Source organism: Citrus clementina, unplaced genomic scaffold (assembly GCF_000493195.1).
Source record: "Citrus clementina cultivar Clemenules unplaced genomic scaffold, Citrus_clementina_v1.0 scaffold_7, whole genome shotgun sequence".
In the NCBI taxonomy this organism is placed as follows: Eukaryota; Viridiplantae; Streptophyta; class Magnoliopsida; order Sapindales; family Rutaceae; genus Citrus; species Citrus x clementina.
In genome coordinates, this window is record NW_006262075.1 from 16,585,618 (window position 1) to 16,604,886 (window position 19,269).

At 34.5% G+C, this 19,269-nt stretch overlaps 3 protein-coding genes across 5 annotated transcripts; 1 reads left to right on the forward strand and 2 right to left on the reverse strand.

Moving 5' to 3' along the window:
* Positions 1-21: 21 nt before the first annotated feature.
* On the reverse strand, positions 22-4,921 carry LOC18036301 (probable Histone-lysine N-methyltransferase ATXR5). 3 transcript variants are annotated; one of them, XM_006427738.2, is made up of 7 exons: positions 4,349-4,921; positions 4,158-4,238; positions 2,519-2,748; positions 2,321-2,421; positions 2,020-2,232; positions 927-1,776; positions 22-253 (listed from the first exon to the last, which is right to left on the reverse strand). In XM_006427738.2, exons 1-6 carry the CDS (start codon positions 4,686-4,688, stop codon positions 1,617-1,619), a joined length of 1,125 nt encoding a protein of 374 aa, XP_006427801.1. In that variant the 5' UTR covers positions 4,689-4,921; the 3' UTR covers positions 22-253; positions 927-1,616. The 3 variants fall into 3 exon arrangements, with proteins under 3 accessions (XP_006427801.1, XP_006427802.2, XP_024036336.1); XM_006427739.2 differs by lacking the exon at positions 22-253 and having other exon boundaries at positions 1,671-1,771; XM_024180568.1 differs by lacking the exon at positions 22-253 and having other exon boundaries at positions 1,698-1,918.
* Positions 4,922-6,082: 1,161 nt separating this feature from the next.
* LOC18037556 (G-type lectin S-receptor-like serine/threonine-protein kinase LECRK4) lies at positions 6,083-8,497 on the forward strand. The gene has a single exon (XM_006427740.2). The coding sequence runs from the start codon at positions 6,085-6,087 to the stop codon at positions 8,458-8,460; it is 2,376 nt and encodes a 791-aa protein (XP_006427803.2). The 5' UTR covers positions 6,083-6,084; the 3' UTR covers positions 8,461-8,497.
* An 84-nt stretch (positions 8,498-8,581) lies between these two features.
* LOC18035801 lies at positions 8,582-13,770 on the reverse strand. The gene is made up of 8 exons (XM_024180567.1): positions 13,681-13,770; positions 13,333-13,444; positions 12,276-12,770; positions 11,221-11,370; positions 10,982-11,083; positions 10,674-10,721; positions 10,137-10,573; positions 8,582-9,409 (listed from the first exon to the last, which is right to left on the reverse strand). The coding sequence occupies exons 2-8, from the start codon at positions 13,436-13,438 to the stop codon at positions 8,786-8,788; spliced, it is 1,962 nt and encodes a 653-aa protein (XP_024036335.1). The 5' UTR covers positions 13,439-13,444; positions 13,681-13,770; the 3' UTR covers positions 8,582-8,785.
* Between the last annotated feature and the right edge of the window lie 5,499 nt (positions 13,771-19,269).

Consider the following 19,269-nt stretch of genomic DNA (forward strand, 5'->3'; position numbering starts at 1 on the left):
AAAAGCTCTTGTCTACTCCAATATTGAGGCAGCTTCAAAAACAATTAAAATCAACTCAACTCGACAATAAACCATCCATGCTATATACAGACACCATAAACTACTCCCACAGACTTCTTCGTCAACGCTTTCATCAAACTGATATGACGAACATAGTACATCAATATGTACGAGGCAAATAAAACATCTGTAGCATGAAGTGATTTGCAATGTCTCTGATCCTTGAGAGCCTTGAGTTTGAATCTGTCCAGACCTGATTATGGACAAAATGCACGAGGATTCAGTGGATTTAACAGAAGGAAGACCAATAATAAAATCATAAAAATGAAAGCTCATGCACCTATAAAATAGCGAGCGAATATTGAGTTGTCTAGTCTAGATGAAATCCACTTGATTCATATGGAAGCTAAATAGTAGTAAGAGTATTATGATCGAAATATAAAGAGAGATATATATAGTACACAACAGCAATTAGAGTAATGATAAAATATTAGATGCAGTTGCCAAAATTAAACAAATCGCAAACACAATAATGTCACAGAGCCTTTCAGAAAATACACAGGGCATAGCAGTACCTCCGAGGATCTGAAAGTCGTATTAACATAAGAAAAGCCAATTGATAATCTAAACGATAATATGATTCAGAAAAGGTATTGAAACTAAACAAGAGGTTGAAAGACAGAAGATGCATATTTTAAAACGTTTCTTCCTGATGCAGTCAGAAAGGTTTATAAATAAATAGAAGTTATTTTATATATGATTCACATGCAACTCTGCTAGTATGAGTGAGAGTGAGAACAATCAATTGATACAAAAGATTTCAGAAAATCAACTCAGCAAGTGTTCCTAATTTGGACATCCCATGATGAAGAAAATTTTTGTACCTATGCAATGGTACAAATTAAAAAAGAGGAGAAAGGTACCACCTTGTTGTATATGTCATGATAAGAATCCTTGACTTGTAAAATCCTTGGGATGAAGCGAAGAAGAAATTTACATCTCTGGAGAACTCTGCAACAAAGTGCTCAATCCGATTCTGAGGCATCATATGAAGGGTCAAACTGCATCAAAATAATTGTGCGACTGCAAGAAAATACAGCATCAAAACTGAACTGACAACATATATATATATTTTGTATTTCACTTTTTTTCATCTCCCTCAAATGGTGGGTAAGCATCATAAGAGGATGGGTGGAATATAAAATTTCTTTGGACTGAAGAAGAATTATGGAAAGATGAAATATTAGATAAAAAAGATAATAAATCATCATCAATGCCAAGACTGACAGAAATCAGATGAAAGGTAAAGATTTCCATTAAATCGACTTGCAAAAAAATGTTTCTGTACTAAACATCATCTTCTATATTTCTTAACATGCAAACCTCCCAAAAAGATTTTCTTTCGCCTGCTCTATTCCCTCATTACCAAAGAATGGGCCAGCCCTAAATCATAAATTACATTAAATGACCCATGGGTACAATTTTGAATAAATGTTGACCATGCAACAATAATAAGTAATCTGCCAAAAAGAATGCTAGAAAGAAAGAGATCTATTTTGGTTCCAAAATTGCATCTCAATTCTGTATGATTGTTAGAGTGATATCGTTATGATTTCTCAGACAAAATGATGAGTCGGATATTCCTGCTCATATCCATTATAATCATAGTATAGCCTCTCTCCCTTAGCAATATCACGAGTAGCAACCAAAAAGACCCTGCATTCACCATTTACACTGTATCTCACGCACTTACAGTTCTGCTTCTTCCTGCCTTCCCTGCACAAAATTGGAGATGTTTTAAGATCCCTGGACTTAAGTATACTGTCAATCCAAACTACAAAAAGAAACAAAGAATTGTACTGAGTACATTGGAGCTACACTAGTCAACTTGTTGAGGGATAACAACAGAATTCATGGCCTGGAACAAGTTTGTATAAGTATATAAACTAAACAAGTATATATATATCTTTGCTATAGTCAGAATACGGACAAACAATGAGATGAGTTACACAATCTTACAGAGTATAATTGTTTATGCCATTGATAAAGCGAGCAATGTTTCCACGTTTATCAGGACATATGACAAGACTTTTAGATGGGTCTGTTGCCAGAAGAAGGGTCATCATACTGTCACAATCATCATGTTCCCGATTTCTAATGAAATCCACATCGCCGATGTATTCTGCAATAAATGTCATATCCTTTATCTGGCCATCTGCCTCTACGGTAAAACTGCATCCCAAAATGAACATCATTTTACGTAATGTACTATTATCAAATACAAATGCTAGCACTATAAATTAGTTAAAGACAAAAATACCCTTCACATGAATCATAAACTACTACAAGGGGAGGGCATTCGCCTCTTTTACACATTGCTCTACACTGTTCCAACGTCTCCGTATCTTCTTTGGAAAGAACCTGATAAATAGAACAATATACTTAACTAATGTGCAATATCAATGCCTACAAGTTCTTCAGGGAAAGCAAATAGGAAAGTATAGTTACAACAGCAAACCTGCATGCCACCTTCTTCAAATTCAGCCTGGTTAGCAGATCTAGGAGCCATGCCGGGCATATAAGTTAAATCATCACTGAATTCCATTTGCAATGCTGTTAAAGCATGAGCAAGAGAGCCCATTTGACTTAGTCTTTGGGAACGATCTTCTGATGGTGTAAAAGGCAGTAATCTCCTTCTCTTCTTTTGCAACACCAATGATGCAGAACGTCTTCGACGCTTTCTAGTATCTGAGGATTGAGCCAGAAGTAACAAATAGAAAACACCAATTAGAGATAATCATTTCATCGAATGCAAAGGAGAAGCAATCTAAGCCCATAATTTTATTTACTTATATTCTGTGACAGGCAACCACTGCCTTCCAATTCTAGTGAATGAAAAAGAAAGGCTCTTTAAAGTCTGAACTCACAGAATATTTTTATTTATTGTAACAAGATTGCTGTTCATAATGTTCATTGCATGATTACTATAACATCCTGCTGGCCTTCACTTGTCATAACTTAGAGAATACCTAGCTACCTCAAGTGGAATCACGGGAGCATGACTATCAGTTAGGAAGTGACAAGTTCATCATTTGCTAAGCAGAATTACTGATGCACATTTTAAAGCATTCGTGTTTGCATATATCCACTGTGGCAGTAATCTTTTTGCTCACTATTAGATGACCATTCAACATTCGTATTCCTTTATCTAAATGGTTATCCTAAAACTTCACTTGTATTAAAATCTAAACTAATTGCTTTTACAATAAGTTTAAACAGATCATACAGTTCCATTAATTCATTAAGCTTACCATTTTCAAATTTGTCAAGAACCTAGCTGATGCGACCATGTATCTGACCAAAAGTAGGATCAACTACATGGATGAAGTTAATCTAAAACTTTCTATCTTAGGATTTAGTTTTCTGCAGATTCATATTTGCACTTCAGTTATTTTGTTCAATTCTTGGTTTTATATTGAATGAATTAGGCTTCAGTTGATTTTGTGGTAATCCAGAATATACTTGGGATCAATGGGGCTTTGGGTTCTTTATCTCATTGTTTTAGCTGAGACAACTCAAATGTTGACGATAATGAGTCTTATTCGTCTTTCCTCTTCCTTGAGGTGAATGCTGGAAACAAAGTATTTGACCAAAATGTAATCAAATGAAAAGGATGAAGCATTCCAAATGGAATCAATTTTTATAATAATAAAAGTTCATTAAGTACAATACTGCATGTGAAAACTCCTAGAGTAGAAATTTTCGGCGAACTAATGTAACAGTATTTATGATTGCCATCTCAGTTTGTGCGAGAATAGTTTCTATAGGGGGTTGAATATGTAATATAATTTATTGATTGATCCCAACTCTACATTGTTCAACAAGTTAATAAATACATTCCTGCATTGTGTCATTATTAGTAAGCCGACATCTTGTGATTCCATTACTAAACTCATGACTCCACTTGATAAACCTTGATTAACATGTAGGTCACACCTTTAAATCCCATAGAATTAATTACATAATCTTCACAAACCTTCATTCAAAATTTTAATTTGGTTCTCGTGTTCATGATAAATTTTACCCTTGTTATTGTTTTTAAATTTTTTTTAATAGGACAGACAGAGATGTACGTTCTTGAATAATCAAAATTGCACCTTGAGGAGAGTCACATTTCTCTTCTGGCAGATTAGGCTTCTTAATTTTGAAAAAATCAATTATCTTCCTCTGTGAAAAACCTGAAACACGCATAAAAACACAAGTTATTTTGCCACATTTTACGTTAGATAATTTAAAAACAACAAATAAAATATAAAAAATAACAAAAACGGAAAGAAAAATCCCCTACTTCTTACACGTCTCTGGCCAGAGCACTTGGGGCATAACCAGGTTCCAATGGGCACTCTAACGACGATCGGTCTGAGGCATTTCATATGGAAGCCTTTATCACATTTATCACACAACAACAGCTCCTCGGCTCGCTCGCCGGAGCCGCATTGCTCGCAGCCGACGTCGCCGTAGTCGCCTCGTTCCACCACCGCGTAGTGCGCCTTCGCAAGTATCTCCTCCATCGACTTCACCTTCTTCGGCGGCGGAGACGGAGACAGCATTCGTCGCGGCGCCTCCGTTCTCCGGCGCGAGCCGATGAGCCGCCTAGCCTCCGCCGATGAGGTGGTGGCCGGAGCCATTGTACGAAAAAATGAGGAAGGACTAATTTGAAATTTATGATGATTATCGAGGGCAGAAATTAAATTTTGAAAAAACTGATGGATTTTTGTAACAGAGCTGAAAACTTTGTATGTTTTGCAGGAAATGGAGGAGATTTTTTGCCTTGGTGTCTCGCGGGGAAAAGAGAGAGGCGCAAAGAGGGGGCCGAAGCTAACGTGCGCCGACTGCGCGCACGGAATTTGAGGTGCGCATCTTCGCAGGTATTACGCTGTCGTTGAGGCATTCCTTTCAGCTGATTTTTGTACTAGCCGTTTTGGGAAAACGAGTAAAACGACGAAAATAACCTCCGTAAAGTTTCTATTGCATGCCTTTCATGTGACGTTTGATTGAAATTAGCAATTTACAAATCAATAAAAAAAAATTTAAATCACACATACACTTAATAAAAAATTAATCAGAGTTCAGCGATAAAATTGATTACAATAAATAACAAAAAAAAAATTGAGATAATAAAATCTGTTGAGTTGTTTATTTGTTCTTGTTAATTAGTCAACGACTACAAATGTTGATTATGTGGTTTCTATATATGGCCAATTCTTAATAGTATGGTTTTCGACAGCAAAAATCCCCTTAAGAACGAGAGCTCATGGGAATTTAAAATGTTAGAATCGCATATTGAGCTTATTTTTTTAACAACGTTGGACACTCCGACATTGAAATTCTTTTCTAAACGGGCATAGAATGGACTCTTGTAAAGGAAAAAAAAAAAAAAAAAAGGTCGAATTACCCCCTTTTTGAAATGGTAATCTTCAAAATATTTTAAATTATTGTAAAATTTTAATTTACTCTATTTTTATTTAAAAAATAAAGAAAAAATCAGGGTGCAGTAATGAAATTTTTTTTTTTTTATCTTCTTTAAAAAAATAGAGATAAAATGAGGTTTATAATAATTTAAAAGTATTTTTAAGATAATAATTTTCTCGAGGGGTAATCTCTTACAATTTTACCTCTTGTTAAGAGAATTTTAAAATCAACACAGACTTGCGAGGCACCGCAGTGCAAGTCGTTCTTTGACTTATAAATTAGAGCAGGAATCACAGACCAAGACTTCACATAAGTCAATTTATACGCAACATTTTTCCGTGCATTCACAATTGGAAATTGAGTCAACTGATGAAGTTTTGTGTTTGAACACCACCGCTTTGTCAGACTTTCTTCACTAATGTATGGCCAAATGTCAACCCAAGCTTGTGTGTGAAGCATTGAATTGCAAGTGGTGATCAGAAGTTGCCAAGCAATTGCAAACTCGAGAGGAGAACAAGCTAAAGTTGAATTTTCTTTTTCATAAAAAACTTATAACATATACATGTGGCACTAATGAAATGAGAAAAAAAAAATATTAGTATTCCTGAGGAAATGAAGCTTTTTCTTCTGATCATTATAATATTCATCTATCTATTCTCCACATCACAGGCTCAATCCCCACGATCCAATTACAATATAGCCCCAGGCTCCACTCTTTACACAAACTCATCTCCAAATTTCTGGCCTTCTCCTTCTGGCCATTTTGCTTTCGGATTTTACACCAGTGGCAATGGCTTCAAGGTTGGAATATGGCTCGTTGACGGCAGCAACCGAACAAATAAAACAATTGTATGGACTGCTCGACGAGAAGACCCCGTGGTCTCATCTGGTGCGGCTCTGCAGTTCTCTGTAGATGGCAGCAGAGTCCTGCTTCGCAACTCCAATGGCGAAGTCCAGTCTATAGCTGAGCCTACTCAAAGCAGTGCTGTAGCTGCTTCAATGCTTGATTCGGGTAACTTCGTGTTGTACGACTCAAGCTCTCGGATTGTTTGGGCTAGTTTTGATCGACCAACTGACACCCTTTTGGTAGGCCAAAAGCTAGCTCAAAATACTGCTCTCCGTTCGAGTACATCTTTAACGAATCAATCTGTTGGAAACTTTGAACTTTGGATGGAACGATGGGGAAGTCTCACTGCATTCCCAAAGATAAGTATTCAAGTGACGAAATATGCTTATTGGTCGTCATTTACTGATTCAGCTGCTGGACAAAATGTAACATTGAATTTAGGCCGAGATGGGCGTTTATATCTTGAAAATTCAACTGGGTATACTGTAAAGAATTTAACTGAAGGGGGTCTTTCAGTTAATAGGACAAATTTGTATCGAGCTACTCTTGATGTTGATGGCATTTTCAGGCTTTATCAGAATCAAGTTGGGACTAATGGTGGCTTGAGCTCCAAGATTGTTTGGGCGGCGATCAACGAAGAAGATCGTTGTCAAGTGAAAGTAACTTGTGGGTTGAATAGCTATTGCAGCCTTCGTGGTTCCGGAACTGCTTGCCTGTGTCCTCCTGGATTCATTTACAATGATCAGCAACGGCCCCAGGACGGCTGCAAGTTAAACTTTTCCACTGGAGATGATTGCCTTGAAGATCAGGGTAGCAACAGTTACAACATTTCTCATCTAGAAAACATCTATTGGGAGCCTGATGAATATGATCTTATCAATCATATACCTCATGAAGAAACTTGTTCAAACGCATGTTTGGGTGATTGTAATTGTGTTGTGGCAAAGTACAAAGACCCAGTGTGCTATAAACACAAGCTTCCATTGGGATTCGGAATGAAAAATGACTCAAGCGGAATCAAATCTCTGGTCAAAGTTAGAATTGGCGGCTTCCCTAAAGGTGGTGACAGGATTGTCAACAAGAAAACTGGCAAGGACTTTGTAATTATTGGTGTTTTCCTGACTGCCTTTTCATTGATTGTTTTCTTATCAGCTCTCTATCTTTTCTATGCTCATCAGATATGGAGCTACAAGGTAACCTCAAGGGGAGCAAGCCCACCTGATGTAGTTGAAGAAATCAATATGAGGTCATTTAGCTATGAGCAGCTTGTTGTGGCTACCAAAAATTTCGAGGAGGAGATAGGCAGGGGAGGATCAGGGCGGGTCTATAAGGGCTCTATTAATGGTGGAAAAGAGGTTGCAGTGAAGAAGCTAATAAAGATGGTAGAAGAAGGTGAGAGTGAGTTTCGAAACGAAATTAAGATAATTGGAAGAACTCATCACAAGAACTTGGTTCAATTGGTAGGCTTTTGTACGGAAGGATCAAACAGGCTTCTTGTATACGAGTTCATGAAGAATGGTTCTCTGGCAAATCTTCTTTTTACATCCGAGCAACGCCCAAGTTGGAACGAAAGGAGAAGGATTGCGTTAGAGATTGCCAAAGGGATACATTACTTACATGATGAATGCGAAACAAGAATCATCCACTGTGACATCAAACCGCAGAACATTCTCATGGATGAGTCATGGACGGCCAAGATATCGGATTTTGGACTCTCGAAGCTGTTGAAGCCTGATCAAACGAGAACATACACAATTTTGCGAGGGACAAGAGGGTACACGGCTCCAGAATGGCACAGCAACAACAGTCCAATTACGGTGAAATCAGACGTGTATAGCTTTGGAGTTATGTTGCTTGAAATTGTTTGCTGTAGAAAGAACATGGATGAGACATTGAGAGACCAAGAAGTGGTTCTCATTGATTGGGCTTATCATTACTATGAAGCTGGTGAGGTTCAAAATTTGGTTATTGAAGAAGATCATGTAGACATGGAGGAATTGGAGAAGATGGTGAAGATTGGACTTTGGTGTGTGGAGACTGAGTTTAGTTTAAGGCCTACAATGAAGCAAGTGATTTTGATGATGGAAGGATTTGTTGCTACACCACCTCCTCCTTCACCATATTCTTCTATTAGAGGCTAATTATTTATGTTTTAGAAACTAAGTAATCAGTACACATCATCCGTTAATCTTTGTTGTAAGTAAATTTTGACGGCAGGAATAACAATCCCATAACTTATGAAAATCATCATCAGTTCATAGTTTTTTTTTACAGCAAAACAAATCCAATATATACTATTAATTTGCTCCTCCAAACCCACCCCCAAAAAAAAAAGTGGATAATATATAACCTTAACATTCTGTTTGTGTTGTGGTGATGTAACTTAAAATCTATGGCTACTTTAAAATGGAGGCTGGAATTGTAGGGGAACAAAAGAGACAGAGCAAATTACAAATCAGTGTAAGACTACTCCGTTTCAATTATCCACCATTTCTTTGGCTTGTTGAAGATCCCAGGTCCATAAGTTGAATAAAAAATCTCAACAAGCAGAGGAAATTGGAGCAGAGCAAAAAGGGTCACAGGAAGACTGGCAAGCAGAATAATTGGAAAAGACACCCATGCTATCCTCGCTTTAAGAATAATCACAAGGGTCACTCCAAAAGTTACCATCATTGTTGCTATTGAGAAGAAAAGTGATGAGAGACCAATTATCAGTTTCCTCGGCAACGATTTGAGAAAATCTTCTTCTCCGTACCTTGATGTAAGGATTCCCAAGAACATGAGCACTGAAGTGCAAGAAGAGAAGAGTGACATTGCATCAGCTACTATGAACACCATGAAGGAATTTCTGTGCAAATAGAGAGGGATGCCTGTGTATTCATCATAGCCACCGGGGACAGTGAATGCTGCTGAAAACATAATAGTGGCAATAAGTGCAGCCACAACTGTGCATGATTCTGCTGTCTCCTTCATCCATTTCTCCCCTTGTTCCACTAGTTTCTTGTGCTGATCACTGAATAAAGCCCGAGGAGTTTTGTAATGTAGATTTACCATTTCCTTGTACTTGGGTTGTACTATACTCTCCACTTCCTATAGAAATAATAAAAAAAAAGATAAAGTTAGTTATCTTTTTCATTTCTATTTTGGACAAAAATATCTACTAAGCAACCTCCTCTTAGTATATAGTGGCAGAATTAGGATTTTGGTTTGATGGCATTGTAACTATAGAAATCATAAATTTGAGTGGGCTATAATATAAAATTAGTAAAACTAAAAGTGTCAACAAATGTAAAGTGAGGATTGTAATTGAGAAACCATGGATCTAAATAGGATCAAATATAAAAGCTATATATATACAATCAATTTCTGGAACGGACACTTTTTTTTTTTATGCAGACACATTAATAAATCATGCGATTTAATGGAGTCATTTTAATTAACTATTAAATTGGATGATTTAATAGTGTGTTTGAAAAAAAAATCAGGATGCCTACACCGGAATATGATTATATATATATATATATATATAAGAGCGATTAAACGTAAAAAAACGTATAGAAATTGATAAAATTTCAGTTCATGCTCTCATTTTTTCCCCTAAAAGATATCATTCTTTTGACAATACTAAGATTAAGAATTAACTAGATAGTACCATATGCGCAGTGTGGCATTGTCACACACTATAATTTCAAAAATATAGTTCATTAGCTCATTAAAATGTCAGTCTCCCTTTGTAAAGAGTCTTTAGACTACTAATGTCGAGAGTCTTTCTTATATGTACTCTAAGAGCTAATGCTTAACATAGTGAAACACTTACCTTAAACCATTGTAGCTCCCGCTGCATTTGTAGTGCTGCACCAGAGACTCGATCAAGCTGAGAAGATGGTGCTAGAAATGCAGCTTGATGTAAAATATTGTTGTGGGCTTTGTCCCAATTAGTTGCCACTGAGTTCTTCTTGGCACCCATTGTGTAAATAAGGTTGAAAATTTTTTCTTGGCGTTGCAATGTCGCGTACGAAAATATGTGGCGGTTATAATCATCATAGCACCATATAATATCAGGGTAATGTTTCATTATCTCAGTGATGAACTCAACAATGCCATGCTTCACAGCTATGAATACCACTTTCTTTATACCCACTTTCTCAAATTGTGACTCCCCTTGTGTCGAGATTTCTCGACAGACGCAGCTTAGCAGTTCTTGGGTTTGCACATGTGCTAACTTTACTTCATATATGTGCTTGATTGCCGGAACTGTGAAAAAGATTGAGCAGTTCATTAATGTTAGGGATGTTCTCTAATAACTTTGAACTTCAAAGTAATAATTTGCTGTAAATGGAGTAAAGTCGCTTACCAAAAAGATTCAGGCTTTTCCAGACCATGTGGAGCAATTTAGTCATTGCTGCAATTATGAAACACAAATTAACTTATAATTCATAAATTTGGTGTGTTTTAGGGATTTGAATCCGAGTAAGATTGATTGTTATTAATAAAAATTTATATGTAATTAAAATCTTACACCTACCCACAATCTTATAAATACGCGTGACATAAAATTTTTCAAAATTCAGTACAGCTAATATCATGATACGAAATTTATTTTTAATTATTTTTGTAGAATATTTTTTTTTTTTTTTTTTTTTGTCTAGAAAGAAAATATACCTGGGGTAAAGAAATTCTTGTGCTCAGCTGGTCCCAGATGTGGCCTCTCGATGTCTCCATGACTAATGTTGTTGGATGCATACGCACTATGTATGTAAATAGCTTCAAGAAGCAATGGCTCATTTAGTGATGTTTCCTTATTTATAAAAAACTAAGCCAAAGTGTTTTCATTTAGGATTTTTTTTTAATAATGTATAGTTTAACTATCATGCAGTTAATTAATGACAAGAAGTACATACATGAGTAAATCCATTTTTTCCAAAATGCAAGCTGAGTTCCACTGGGGAATGCAGAGGGCTTTTGAGCCAACATATCTATGGCTGTGTCACCATCGTTATCTTGAGCATAAGCCAATTTTCTGTAGCGTTGCAGCAGATCCAGGGGAATATCTATTGTAACAAATAACTATAAGAAGAAATAAAACCAAAATATATAATCATAAATAAAGGCACCTTCCAAAGTCTCATGCTGTCTGGTAAGAACCTCTAACAACAGTTAAAAAAGTTTTAGTGATCCCAAAGGTAAACCCGTGTAGATTAAACCCAAAGAAGATAAGACTAAAAAAAAAAGCGAAAATATGTGCATTTGGTAATTACAAAACGTAAAACTAAACAAGTTAATTCTTTTTTTTTTGGACACTGATCTATGAGATTAGTTTACATTTAATCTAATTAAGTATTGTCCAGATTTTGTAAGAGAAAAAACTGCCTCCACTCAATTAAATATCTATTCCACTCACATATTGTAAGGGAAAAGACTGCCTCCACTCAATTATACAATTCAATTGAGGATGTAATTATCCCATAATACTTTTGTGAGAATGTCTACTCCACTCTTTAAAGGAGAAATTACACCCACAATAATTCAATTGAGGAAGGAATTATCCTATAATGCTTTTGTGGGAATGTCTACTCCACTCTTTAAATGATGAATTACTCCCACAATATTTTTGTGGGGATTGAAATTGCTGCCCTCACAAATTGTGAGGAAGACAACCATAACCACTTGGATAAAGGGCGAGTGGTACTAACAAGTTAACTCTAAGGGCACAAAGATAATAGAAATTATAAAAATAAGATTTGAGGGTTACTATAGTATAGTTCCCCAATTCTTCATCAAAATTCCTGATATCTCGATACCACTTCTAAGCTTTTCGTCACCGATCCCCAAGTCATGAAAGTTATTTGGAGGTTGTTAACGAAAGACTTAGAGGCATAGCTGAGAATTTTGAGTTTTTTATTTTTTTAGAGGAGCCATTGACCTAATACGATTACACAACAAAAGATTTTCTCACCAAAGATGTCATCAATGATGCAACTTGTGAGAAGCATAGCGCCATTTGTGCCTTTATCAGGATCAAGCTCTTCAATTGGAGTCTCCCGATAGAGATATCTAACCATATCATCATGGCCATAAAGAGATGCTATAACAACTGGGATATTGCCATGCTGATTAGGAATTGTTAGTAACTCTCGGTTCTTTCTCACCAAATACTCAGCAATCTTTGTGACTCCACCTGTGGCTGCAAAATTCAGTGCTGTGGCACCATTTTTGTTCTTGATCGCCAAGTCCTTTTCGTCTATCCGTTTCACCAGCTCTCCGACAACCTTCACGCGTCCGGCAAGAACAGCAATGTGAAGAGCTGTGTCTCCATCCGCAGAAAGGCTCGCGGTTAGTGCATCGGGATGAAGATCTAAGAAGCTTTTTGTAGTTTCCAAATCCCCACTGTCTACAGCTCTATATAGCGTCAGGTTGTGGATGTAATCAGTGTCCTTTGCTTCTACCAAAACTGTAAGGAGACATGAAATTGTTCCGATTATATATACTATTAATGGGATCTCAAGAAGATATGAAAGCAAATAAAAGAATGTAAGATTCTTTTTAGCATAGACATCAGCATGTATTAAAAAATCTGATTCGATAAAATTATCTATACCTGAGAAAATGAGAACTCTTAAGAGAATAAGGAAAATTATATTAATGTACCACATATAGTGGGATTCATATGCTCTGAAACATTTGTCCAATTAGCCTTTAAAATTTTTTTGGTTAGTCCTTAAGTGACATGTATAACACATAGAGCAAAATTTCCAACCAGAAGTTTCATGGATGAATTGCTAATTAATCTTAGTTTCTAACCACCTCCGTTGCTTGGTAAGTGGTTTTCAATCAGTTTTTTATTTGCTAGTTAGCCTTTACCTGAATTCGAATCCTATGGGAGATTAAAAAAAAAAATACCCTTTATCTTTGAAAAAGAGAAAAAAAAATAAATAAAACATAATCTTAAGTTCTATCCAAAAAAATTTCAAATGTTTTTGGCAAATAAATGCAGCAAGGATAGATAGATTTACCTTGGTCATCGCCAGAGGTTTCTCGTGATCCTGGTGGCAGTTCTTGTGGTAGATTTGCTAGCCAGACATTAAGGTCAAATTCGCTTGAAGCATTCGGCTCAGACATTGTTTTCTTATGAGAAACAACATAAAAGTTTCTCAGTAATAATTGTGAATACAAATATATGTTATGTACTAACAAAAGAGGAAATATAACAAGAAGCTGGCATTTTTCTAGTGTTCTTTTATTTAAAGAAGGTAAATATGAGAACCTCTAGGAGGGGGCCAAAAAAAAAAAAATTATAAGTGAAGCAAGAAATATCTGCTGAAGAAACCAGAAGGCAAATTAACAAAAGCAATTAAACTTACATATAATTAAGTTCCCAGATGCTTGGGGCAACTTTGGGCTGTATCTTATGTGAGCCAAAATATTGAGAGTGATTTTGGAGGGTTCACCTACCAATTTCAAGCACTACTATTTAAATAAAACTTTGACAAAGGGGGGAAAATTAAATTCCTTACGGGCCGCCAAAAAAAGGTAAAGTTTTTTTTTTTTAAATTTAAAAAAAAAAAATTTTTAAAATTTGTTTTCGGTGTATTTTTCCCACTCTTTTTGTTGGGAAATTAGATAAAGGGACGAAAATTATCGGTCCAAAAATATGGGGGGGGGGGGGGGGAGAAGAAGAAAAAGTAAAAGGAGATTGATGATCTTTAAGATTAGTCGGAAAATGTTATTGAATAGTGGAAAAGATCAGTGTGTTATCATTTTCTCTTTTTTTTTTTTTCTTTTTTTTAACTTTATCGTGATATGGCATCTGATTTTAAACTCTATGCAATGCGTAAAGCTTAAATGAACGCAACAAAAAGATAGTTCTTCTAATTTTCTTTTTCTCTCCTCAAGCAATGTGAAGCTCAAGGAAGCACACTTTACTGCCAACGGAGGATCGAATAACACAATCAGAAATCACGGGTTAGTTCTTGCTGATGACTAAAGATGTTACTTTTTTTTTTTTCCTTGTATTGATTATTCTCTTTACAGCTATGAAATGAGCAAGGGTGGAGTTTATTTTCTTGTGAAGAATGTTTAAAGTCCAAAGAGAAGTCACTCTACTTTTTTCCTTTTTTCATTATAATTTGTCAAAATGTGCTCTCTCAATACTTGAATGGCAGGCCAATTAAATGACATTTTACTTTACTCTTCATGTACATGAAATTCTTTAGACTGAGCACAATCTCAAAGAATCATAAATGCTCCAACTGCATACGCAGACGGTAACAAGTTAGCCGAGGGGGAGGCAGTCGCGGACCCAGAAAAATGATTTATCGGAAAATTAAATTACATAAAAACAAGACTTGAAAATTAAAATTTTATGGGTTAACGACTTAATAGATTTTATTTTGATATGTTTAATGGTGGTTATGTTAAATAATAGTAAAATCACTTATATGAGTTACCGTAGACTTTTATATTTTAATTAAAATGTGAGCTTTTATATCTTAAAGTTAAAGTTTAAATTTTATGAATTTATGAGTTTATAAAATTATTTTTATAAATTTAACAGGATTACTTTAATAAATTTAATGAGAGTTAATTAATAACTTAAATAATTTTTCTTAATTTTTTAAAAGTATTTTCTATGACAGAAACTTGAGCCCTCATTGATCATGAGATGGATTCGCCTTTGAGAGAAAGTAAGACTCTGAAAGTACTTAAGAGAGTTTTTGTATTAGGGTTGGTAATGGGACGAGATTTGTCATTCTCAGTCCTGTCTCGTATGTGCAAATGAGATTAAAAAAAAAACCTCCATTCCCTTCCCTTTATTTTTTTAGGACAAAAATTTGTCTTGGTCATGTCCCATTAAATATTTCGTCCCACCCCATTATCATGAATAGTTCCAATGTAAATAAATAAATTCAGACTTTTTTCTTTTAAAGATCATCATAATTCGATACAGCAAAAATCATGAATAAATATAAAGTAGAATAATTAAATAATAGTTTTATTTTAACTACATGTATGTTCGAATATAATTTTATGCTAACATTTTAAAATTATCTATTTGCTTCCATTGCACATTAATACTAAGACTTACGCTTCAAAGATTTTAGATTTGAACAACAGCCAACTTCAGCCATATTAAGATATCCAATAATTCAATAATACAATAATAAACTAAACTAACAGAGTTGGCAATGTGGTGGGATGAGATGTGATATGCTAATCCCAGTCTTGTCTCGTTTATGAAAGTGGGATAAAAAAAAAATCTCAATCGCATCCCAAATGCGGGATCCCATCATAATAAAAAAAAATTGTCATCTCTACTTTGTATTAGAGAAAATAACCACTACTTTATGATGTTAGTATTCACACTTTTCTTTTTATTAATAGAAGTATTCAAAATAAAAGAAATAAGTATTAACACCCGGTAATATAATGAAGGGAAAAAACTCTTTTTATCCCTAAAGTTTGAAGTAATAGCTCATTTTATCCTTACTATTTAAATAGTAGTCCATTTAATCGTTGCTTTTTAAATAATAGCCTAAAACACCCTTCTATAAATTTATCATTAGTATACTATATAATTCATTGAGGGAAAAATATGATTTTTCAATTAAAGATATACAAGCCATTTTAAAATAAAATTGTAAAAAATAATTAAATAATATTTGATTTTTTGCATAAATTTAAAATTTAAGAATAACTTAATAAATAAATAATAATAACACTGAATAATATATATAATATATAACTAGGACAAAAAGAAACATAGATTTCAGAGGCATTAGATTTTTTTTTTTTATCTTTTAGCTTGTTTGGTCAAGATAAATAATTAAATAAATAATCAATCAGTACCATTATTTTATCAAAAGTAAACACAGCCTCTTTCATTTACTTAAAAAGAAACACAGCAAAGATATAAGAATACAAATTTAATCTATTACAGAATAAAAAACATTGAATCAAAGCGTGCGTCTTTTTATCTTTTAACTTGTTCCTGATTTTAGTATAGTCAATGATTCTATACCATTTTGAATCTATTTAATCCAAGATCGTTCGATATTTAAAGTGATGGGAGTCTTTAAAGTTAAAATTGTTATGAAAAAAATAATTGTAAAATAAAAGTTAATTGTGTTTGGTAAATTTAAGTACCATAAAATATGATCACTTACACCACATCGTATGTAGTAAGGTTGGCAAAATCAGATTTAGATATGAATGTAAGTGCATTCGGGTCCGGATATGCATTTACATTTCTATATCCATAATATATATATATATATATATATATATATATATATATATATATATATATACATACATACAAATTCGAATGCGGATAATATCCACAACGGATGCGGGCGGATATTCCGGATCTGTAAAAATAAAAATCAAATAATTTAAAAATTCAACAATTCAAATAATCATATCAAATAAAATTCAATTATAATCCAACAATTAACAATTAAACATAAATAACATACAGCAACATCATAAATCCACAAATAAATATATCATAACATAAATTTGAAAATCTGAAATTGATTTGTTGGAAACTCGCGTGCTCACCTTTTGTATGTATTAACAACGGCTAATGACAGAAAGAATGGACAAAGCAGCCGTGTGCGCGCAGTGTGCTTTGCGAGCCAATGATGCATCGGGTTGCCAGTGTTTGATGACAACGAAGTGTGCTGAACGAGGAGAGGCAAGGCAGTCGGCATTCGATGCCAGCAACGCATGCTCAGCTCAGGCGAGCCATTCGGCGTTCAACGACAGCGATTGCGGGGCGGATGACATTCAACGGTTAGGGATTTGGGGTGGTTTCTAATTTTAGCCGCTTGTGAGTGGTGCGGACTGCGGAGTAGGGGAGGCGTGAGGCATGAATGGTTTAGGGTTACTAGATTTGTTTTGTTTTGTTTTTTTTTTTTAGCTTATGTATTTTTGAATACAAATTTGATTAAGTCAATATATAATTAAAATTAATTTGAATTTGATATCCGGCTAGTGCGTCCAGATACATATCTCGATCTGCACGGATCGTAATTCTTAGAATTCGAATCCGCATTTTTAATATGTGGGTCCGAATTTTTTTAAATCCAAATCTTCCTGATCTTTGTGGATCTAGGTGGGACTTGGATTTTTTTGTCATCCTATCAGTTGCAGATTTTTTTTTTTGAATACTGATTAATCATCATATTACTGCATTACACAGATATTTACAACTGCTATTATAGCAGATATATTACACTGATATTTACAATTAGAAATACATGATTGGGACTTATATTATTATATTGAATTCTGTGAAGTACATGCCTAGATAAATAATCCCTTACAAAAGAGGGATGTCCATACTCCACTCGTATTGCACGAGGGAGAGGAAATTTTTTGAAATATTAAACAAATAAGCACGTTAGCCCCCACAAATGTGCCGAAGTGGCTATCAGTTGCAGATTTAAAGACTCCAAATGTGCTCACTGTGCAATAAGAATAAAAAGAGAAATCTCAAAAAGAAAAGGCATGTGAGTCACATGATAGATAAATAAATAGAAAAGACCAGATTAAATAAAGAGAAGAAAGACTGAGATTAGATCTAGAACAATCTAATCACTCATAGTTGAAAATTTCTATAAATAGAAATGTTGAACTACTTGAAAAGGATCGCGACATAGAGTCTCAAGGGAGAATTAACAGATTCTCTCTCATGAATGGAAATAGAAAACATTTTCTAAATTCAAACTCCTTGATTTTCTTATATTTTCTAAAGAATCAAACACTAACTTCACTTTCGGGTGCCTTTTGCAAGTATCGAATAGTTTCTTAAAGCTTTGGAAGCTTAGAAGCTTGAAGATGAAGGACATAATCTTCATTTTTAAGTATTGAAAAGAAATTGGCTCTTTTAGTAAATATGATTCTTAAATGACATTTTTGATAAAATTAGTATATGTATTATAATTTTTTTTAATCAAAAACAAATTTCAAATAAAATCACATCACCTTAAAAACCGTTTACGGTTATGATTTCTTTAAGCTACTTCCCAACAGCATAACCAAATGAACCCTTAAAGGGCCAAGCTTGTTAATGGTCTATCCCAAATGCATAATACAAATTCAGGCCCACCATGAAAACATTTTACATGGACCTAATGCTTGTTATCGATCCAATAAAGTAGTACCATTAAATGGTAGAATTGGACTATCGACACCCATGTTTTCTCAACCACTTTTCTAAACACACCCTATTAAATTATTTAAATTATCATATAATTTCTATTAACACCCTCATTTATCTCTTTTAGCTACTGATACTGAACTTTTTCATTTGTGTTGTATGTGAGTGTGGGTGCGATGGAGTAATTATAGTTAGGCTAAAAATTATAAATAAGAGTAAGTGGAGGGTTTGAAGAGGTTATTAGAGTTGTGCCAATAGCACCACATTGTGGCGGCATGACTAAGAGCAATTGAGCAAAGATTTTTTTAAGTCCGGTCCGGTTGTCCAATAAACATGCTCCGGCCGGGTCTAGGCATTGTCACACTCACATCGAACTCTGGCCCCCCGTTTGACTACTATTGTGTACAATGTTTTGGGTCACAAATTTCAAAATTAATATTTGAGGTTGAAAATTTAATGAGCTCAATTGCATATCTCACGTATATTTTTAGAGGGAACACCAAGAAAAATTCCTAAAAAGAGAAGGAGAATTTAGTTCAAAGATGATTAGGAGATTGGCAATTATGAGTGGGGTTATTTGAACTTATTAATATCTTTTTAATACATATTATTTTTAATTAAAATAATTATTCAATTATAACTTATTATTTTAATTTACTAATTCTCAAAATCCAAGCCTGGCCTCTGGTTTGACTATTATTGTGTACTATGTTTTGGGTTACAAATTTCAAAATTAATATTTGAGCTCGAAAATCTAGTGAGCTTAACTGCATATCTCACATATATT